The sequence below is a fragment of the Gossypium arboreum genome, chromosome 4, assembly GCF_025698485.1.
Source record: "Gossypium arboreum isolate Shixiya-1 chromosome 4, ASM2569848v2, whole genome shotgun sequence".
Lineage (NCBI taxonomy): Eukaryota > Viridiplantae > Streptophyta > Magnoliopsida > Malvales > Malvaceae > Gossypium > Gossypium arboreum.
This window is the reverse complement of record NC_069073.1, coordinates 106,036,898-106,044,882: the sequence shown is the minus strand read 5'-3', so window position 1 is coordinate 106,044,882 and position 7,985 is coordinate 106,036,898. Positions and strand designations below refer to the sequence as shown.

Sequence of the window (7,985 nt, the reverse complement as noted above, 5' to 3'; positions counted from 1 at the left end):
CAAAGCCGACTCCAACAAGAAGATTTTGGTGATGTATTTCTTCCTTTTGTTAAGTGGCATGTACTAGGTAGTTGAATATGAATTATATATATACATTTAAGTTAAATGATTTTGGTTGTATATAAATGATTATAATGTTTTGGATTATGAATATGATATAAAGTTATGAAATGGTAAATTTGATATTAAATAATTGAAATGAAATAAAATTTATTAATTATACATATATACTAACATGTTAAATTGTTTAAACTAAGGTATTAAATTATTGTTTTGATAAAAATTGGACGTATTTGAGTATACCTAATCATTGGTTGGAGTATTGATATTTGATTATTTTGGGTTTGAATTTTGCAGGGAGTTTTATGTAAAAATAACCAGAAATGCTGTCGAAAGTTTTATAAAAAAAATTTAAGAAAAATTTCCAGAGAATTCGAACAAGTTCCATTTCACTTTTAGTTTACGTTTTGGTTCAAGCGTTTATTATTGGGACCTAACAATTAGATTATACTATGATTGTTATTTTATTTGTGAATTATTTTGTAAGTTTTCTGATATGTCTGGTAATGCCTCGTAACCCTATTCCAGCAACGGTTTGGGGTTAAGGGGTGTTACAAGTGATATTCGCTGGTTAAAAATTGGTTAATGACTTAACTAGGTTACTCTAATAGGATTAGAAACCTAGAGGCAAGTAATTTGGATAAATCATAAGATGATTAAAACAATTGTTGTTCACCAAATTGTAGGAGTTACATGAGATGTAATTAGGAAATGATTGTTTACCTAAAAAACCATAATCTTGAGAGTAAAGCCAAAGCTGACTTAAGAAGAGGTGAAATATGGATCCTTAACCTACTAGAAATACTTTTAAGAAAGTTTTTTCGAAATTAATATATGAGGGTTATTCATTTTGAAATAAAATAGTGGGAACATGTTTAATAAAGTCCTTTTAATGATTGATATAAACATGGTAAATTTATTCACACGCATATTTTATTGTTATAGATATATTATGGCTGCAAACAATACACTCTCATTGCGATTAGTCTTTGAGAAGGACAAATTGAATGGTTTGAACTTTCTTGACTGGTTATGTGACTTGAGGATTGTCCTCAAACAAGAACAAAAATTATATGTCATTGAACAACAACTTCCTATTAAACCATCCGGTAATGCCTTGGGAGCTGATAGAGATGCTCACAAGAACCGTCTAGATGACATGGTAGACGTTGGATGTCTTATGCTTGCCACTATGAATCCTGAGCTTCAGAAGCAACATGAGGACATGGTTGCTTATGATATGATCAAGCACCTGAAAGAACTTTATCAAGGGCAAGCACGGTAAGGGAGGTTCGATATCTCTAAGGCCCTATTCCAATGTAAGCTTGCTAAAGGAAGCCCAGTAGGACCTCATGTCCTTAAGATGATTGGCTATATTGAAAGCCTGTCTAAGCTTGGGTTTCCATTAGGCCAAGAGTTGGCCACTGATGTTATTCTGCAATCGTTTCCGGATAGCTACAACTAGTTTGTTCTCAATTTCAATATGAATGAAATTGACAAGACTCTGCCACAGTTGCTTAGTATGTTACGAACTGCTGAAGGCAACATGAAAAAGGTTGGACCCAAGCCTATACTGATGGTCCGTAACAAAAAAGGCAAGGGAAAGGCCAAAGTTCAAACAAAGCCCAAGGGGAAGGGTAGGCCCAAGCCTGGAAAAGGAAAGGTTGCACTGAAACCTAAAGGTGGGGTGTCTAAGGAAGGAAACTGCTTTCATTGTGGTGTGACTGGACATTGGAAGCGGAACTACCCTATCTATCTTGAGGAAATCAAGAAGGCCAAAACAAGCGGAACGTCTGTTTCAAGTATTTATGTTATTGATATTAATTTATCAACTACTACTTCTTGGGTATTAGATACTGGTTGTGGTTCTCATATTTTTACTTCTGTACAGGGACTACAAAGGAGTAGGACTTTGGCTAGAGGAGATGTGGACCTGCGAGTTGGAAATAGAGCAAGAGTTGCTGCATTAGCTGTGGGAACATACATTTTATCTTTGCCTAGTGGATTTGATTTATGTTTAGAGGATTGTTATTTTGTGCCCAGTTTGACTAAAAACATTATTTCAATTTCTTGTTTAGATAAAATTGGTTTTGAGATAATTATTAAGAATAATTGTTGTTCCTTTTATCTCAATAATGTTTTCTATGGTTCAGCACAATTGATAAATGGCCTCCATATTTTAGATCAAATGAATCCCATTTACAACATAAATACTAAAAGATCTAAAATAAATGACTCAAATCAAACTTATCTTTGGCATTGTCGTTTGGGCCACATAAGTGAGAAACGCATATCTAAACTCCATAAAGATGGTCTCTTAGATTCATTTGTTTTTGAACAATTTGAGGTATGTGAGTCTTGCTTATTGGGAAAAATGACTAAATCTCCTTTTACTGGTAAAAGTGAACGAGCTAGTGATTTATTGGGCTTAATACATTCTGATGTATATGGACCAATAAATACACAGGCCAAAGGTGGTTTTCACTACTTCATTACTTTCACTGATGATTTCAGTAGATATAGGTATGTTTATCTCATGCGCCATAAGTCAGAGGCCCTTGAAAAGTTCAAGGAATTCAAAAATGAATTACAAAATCAACTAGGCAAAATTATCAGGACACTTCGATCTGATTGAGGTGGAGATTATTTGAGCTTAGAGTTTGATAATCTTTTGAAGAAATGTGGGATTGTCACACAACTTACTCCTCCTGGTACTCTTCAATGGAATGGAGTTTTTGAGAGAAGAAATCGAACTCTGTTAGACATGGTTCAATCCATGATGAGTCATGCTGATCTATCGACTTTCTTTTAGGGACATGCACTTGAGACAGCTGCTTTCATACTAAATCGTGATCCATCTAAATCGGTTCAAAAGACGCCATATAAGATGTGGACTGGGAAACGTCCCAGTATGTCTTTTATGAAAATTTAGGGTTGCGAAGCTTATGTTAAATGTCAGACTTCTACTAAGCTTGAACCCAATGAAAAGTGTATTTTTGTGGGGTATCCGAAAGAAACCAAAGGATATTATTTCTTTAATCCCATTGAGAACAAAGTGTTTGTTTATCGGACTGGTGTCTTCCTAGAGAGAGAATTTGTTTCTAGAAAAGGAAGTGGGAGAAAGATTGAACTTGAAGAAATTTGAGAATCACAAGATACCACTGAACCAGAGATTGAACAATAGCAAATTCCATAAGAAATTGAGGAACAAGTAACTGCTGTAGAAACACAACTACCGCGTAGATATTTAAGAGAACGCCATGCACCTGAGAGATATGGGTTTCTCATTACAACGCATGGTGTCATTTTGCTTTTAGATCAAGATGAGCCTAGGACTTATCAAGAAGCGATGACGAGCACAGACTATAAGAAATGGCTTGAGGCCATGAGATCTGAGATGGATTCTATGTATGAAAGTCAAGTATAGACTTTGATTGACCCACCTGAAGGGGTTAAACCTATAGGGTGGAAGTGGGTTTTCAAAAAGAAAACCGACATGGATGGTAATGTACAAACATCCAAGGGGCGATTAGTCGCTAAAGGGTTTCACCAAATTTATGGTATTGACTATGATGAAACCTTTTCTCCTGTAGCTATGTTTAAATCCATCAAGATCTTGCTTGCCATAGCTGCATTTCATGATTATGAAATCTGGCAAATAGACGTCAAAACAGCTTTCCTTAACAGAAAACTTAAAGAGGATGTGTACATGACACAACCTGAAGGTTTTGTCAATCCAAATGATGCTAGAAAGATATGTAAGCTATAGAGATCCATTTATGGATTAAAGTAAGTATCTCGAAGTTGGAATCTTCATTTTAACGATGCAATCAAAGAGTTTGGTTTTATCAAAACTGAAGATGAGCCATGTGTTTACAAGAAAGTTAGTAGGAGCACTATCACATTCCTGGTACTGTATGTGGATGACATACTTATCATGGAAAATGACATACCTACCTTGCAGTCTATTAAGACTTGGTTAGGAAGTTGTTTTTCTATGAAGGACTTGGGCGAAGCCACTTACATCTTAGGAGTCAAGATTTATAGAGATAGATCAAGATGACTACTAGGTCTAAGCCAAAGTACATATATAGATAAAGTACTGAAAAGGTTCAGTATGGAAGAATCTAAGAGAGGATTCCTACCTATGAGACATGGTATTTCACTCTCGAAGGAAATATGTCCTTCAACTCCACAAGAGAGAGAACGCATGAGTAAAATTCAATATGCTTCTGCTATTGGATCTATAATGTATGCCATGTTATGTACCCGTCCAGATGTTTCCTATGCCTTAAGTATGACGAGCAGGTACCAAGTAGATCCCAGTGAAGGTCACTGGACCTCAGTCAAGAATATCCTTAAGTACTTAAGAAGAACTAAGGATATGTTCCTAATATATGGAGGTGAGGAAGAGTTAAGTGTAAAAGGTTACACTGATGCTAGCTTCCAAACTGATAAGGACGATTCTTGATCACAATCAAGTTTTGTGTTTTGCCTTAATGGTGGTGCTGTGATTTGGAAGAGTTAAAAGTAAAGTACAGTAGCCGATTCTACAAAAAAGGCCGAGTATATTGCAGCCAGTGAGGCAGCAAAAGAAGCGATTTGGATCAAAAAGTTCATTATTGAACTAGGGGTTGTGCCTAGCATATCAAATGCTATAGAACTCCGATGTGATAACAATGGAGCCATTGCACAAGCTAAAGAACCCAGATCTCACCAGCGATCCAAACATATACTTAGGTGCTACCATCTTATTCGAGAGATTATCGATTGAGGGGATGTAGAGATATGCAGAGTACATACAGATGATAACATTACTGATCGACTGACCAAGCCTCTGACATAGCAGAAGTATGATCGTCACACTAAGTCTCTTGGTATTAGATATATGAGTGATTGGTCTTAGTGCAAGTGGGAGATTGTAAGAGTATGCCCAAAGATCAATCATGAGATGGTTGTAATAACATACTTGATTTATCATGTTTTAATATAAGGTGTTTCCATTATTATTTCATTTTTTCTTTCTGTGTGTATAAATAAACTGTTTTATAATAATGTCCTGAGAATAATATGATTGTTCTTAAAAGATCCTTAATCAAGTATTATTGTTGACTAGGATAACAATAATGCATTGAGACTAACATGTATTTGATTGATGATAAAGAGTTGTCATTGATATGGAGTGTCAAAATCAATGCATGAATATATGTGTTAGAAAACAACATATTGGACTGACCCACTATGAGTATGTTTCTTGGATTATTATGTAATTGTCACAACATTACTCATAGTGATTAATATGTATATGATCCTCAGACTTAAGATCATCATTATCCCAACATCGTGAGTTGTATATTTTGATATAGTCAAATATACACCGTAACTGGTTGTTCTATAAAGGCTGATGTTGGATATACCACAATCTATGTAGAGGGATATGGTTGATCAATACAGAATAGGTCCCTCCTACATAAAGGGAGTAATATCTTAGGCCACTTGATTGAGTGAGACTAGAAATGCATGGCCATGCTCAAATAAGTTGATATAGGATGTCATACTTATTTGTATATCATTGTCTACTCAAGATATCAAGAAACATGAGATGGACTATGCAAGTGTGACTATTCCATGACTTGTGTTCATTCCAGAGATAAAGGACTTAAGGATTAATGCATGAAAGATAAATCACAAAAAGGTTATGCCGAATCATGACTTCTTGTAACTTAGGTAGCAATGATGCATTGCTAGATGCCACTCATTGTATGTAACATTAGAATCGTTCTAGTATTATTATTAACGTTACAAAAGCCTACAGGGTCACACCATATAGTTGAGATGATTGAAATAAAACATAGTTGGTATTGTTTTTGGTTGTCGCATAAATTAAATTAATTATAGAATTAATTTAATTGGGCAATCAAATATCGAACATATTATATGTACAAGAATGTTGTACACATAATGAGAACATAATTCTATTAATATATGAAGTTGGTTCGTATATAAATTTAAATAAATATTGTAACACCCCTCACCGTATCCGGCGCTGGAATAGGATTCAAGGCATTACCGGAACTTTTTATTTAAAAAGTGCTGAATCGACTCATCAGATTTTGCTCAGAACTAAAACTTACAAGCATTCACATCTCATCCCTTAAATGGGCCTTCAAGACACTAAATATACATAGGGATGATTTGGGATAGGACCAGGAACATCCCCTAACTTTAGAAAAATTTCCTTATTTAGAAGTGTCACACGCCCGTGTGTGAGGGGCCGTGTGATCACCCACGCCCGTGTGGTCTAGGGCACGACCATGCTTTTAACCCATGGGCAACACTGACTTTTAGACACGGGCCAGGTCATACGCCCGTAGTCTCACCCCGTGTCCAAAACTTGAGCATTCTGTTAAATTAACACGGCCTAGACACACACCCGTGTGTCCTACCTGTGTACTAATTTGACTTAAAGTTTTAGGTGTAGGGGACACACGACCATACCACACGCCCATGAGGGTAAGCCGTGTGTCACACACGGCCTAGACACATGCCCGTGTGTCTAACCATGTGGACTTTAATAGGCTATTTACAAAGCTTTTATTCACCCCTTTCTGCTTCTTTTTCTTACAAGATACCAAATTCAAGGTAAAACATGATTATACACTTGTAAATGATCTTGATGAAGTTAGTTGTATGGAAACCTCATATCATTGGTTTCATACAAAAAGATCATTTCTCATCTAGTATTTATGGGTTCTTATGTTATTGTAGTACATTCAAAGCTTGGCTCGTTTTTGAACTTATTGCCACTTGTAGCAACCCATCATATTGGAGCATAAACATGCATATAAAGGCAGGTCATAGCCTACTTTCAAATATGCCATTTTCCATAGCCTTATACAAAAAGATGAATGCATATTTACATGCCTTCATTTTGCAATTCAAATGACACATATGACGAAATACTCGAAGCCCTATACATGCCATTAACAAAATAGAAGTGTCTTTATACCAAGGCTTGACTAGTTGATAGTGTGTTGCTTCTGCAACCGTCTTCCAATCTTTATGAGTCCTCGAGCTCTGTAAAACAGGAAAAAAAAAGAGGGCATAAGCATTTTCATGTTTAGTAAGCTCGAATAACTGGAAAGTAAACTTATCGAGTAATTAGCAGACATCCATTCTTAATTCATGAAATCATCCATTATGAAATGATTTCCTATCACATGCACTCAATCAATGAGTTAGTCACATAATCATGTATCATGTAATTTAACTAGATGAGTTCATCATTCTACATTTCATTCATATATATATATATCCCATGTTAATCTCGTTGAGTTTCTAGGAAATCTCGATGGAATACCCATTATCTGTCAATTCATAGGAATGATCATACCACATATGCATTCCCGCGAACCTCACATCTCATGGCAGGATTATTAATCCAGGCTAAATCCCCCATATCACAAACTCATAAGGTGATGTCGGGATTACTAGTCCAGGCTAAATCCCTTATAGCGATAAATACTCTTAATGAGCTCAGATCTGAATTAGTAGTCCAGGCTAAATTCAGACCCTAATAGGATTACCCGTCCGGGCTAAATCCTCAATGCACATACATTCTTCGAGAGGCTCGATTATTCAAGGAACACCCGTTCGGGCTAGATCCTTTCCATACTCGAGATCACAGATTACCCGTCCGGGCTAAATCCTTACTGCAATACATGCAGGATCTCAATTCACATATAAAACATGGTTTATCCATCGAATCTCCTTTTTAACCTCAACCAAGATAGTTGTCATTAAGTCATTATCAAAGGTGCATTTCATGCATTTTCATACCATCGATAAATGAAAATATCATGCATTCATAATTCATACAATCATGCATATTAGGAGTTTACTTTAAGTTATCCGAACTTACCTGG

At 35.8% G+C, this 7,985-nt stretch overlaps 1 protein-coding gene across 1 annotated transcript; it reads left to right on the top strand.

Annotated features, from left to right (window-relative positions):
• The first annotated feature begins 1,012 nt into the window (after positions 1-1,012).
• Positions 1,013-1,525, top strand: LOC108459297 (uncharacterized). The gene is made up of 2 exons (XM_017758644.1): positions 1,013-1,341; positions 1,444-1,525. Exons 1-2 carry the CDS (start codon positions 1,013-1,015, stop codon positions 1,523-1,525), a joined length of 411 nt encoding a protein of 136 aa, XP_017614133.1.
• The last annotated feature ends 6,460 nt before the right edge of the window (positions 1,526-7,985 follow it).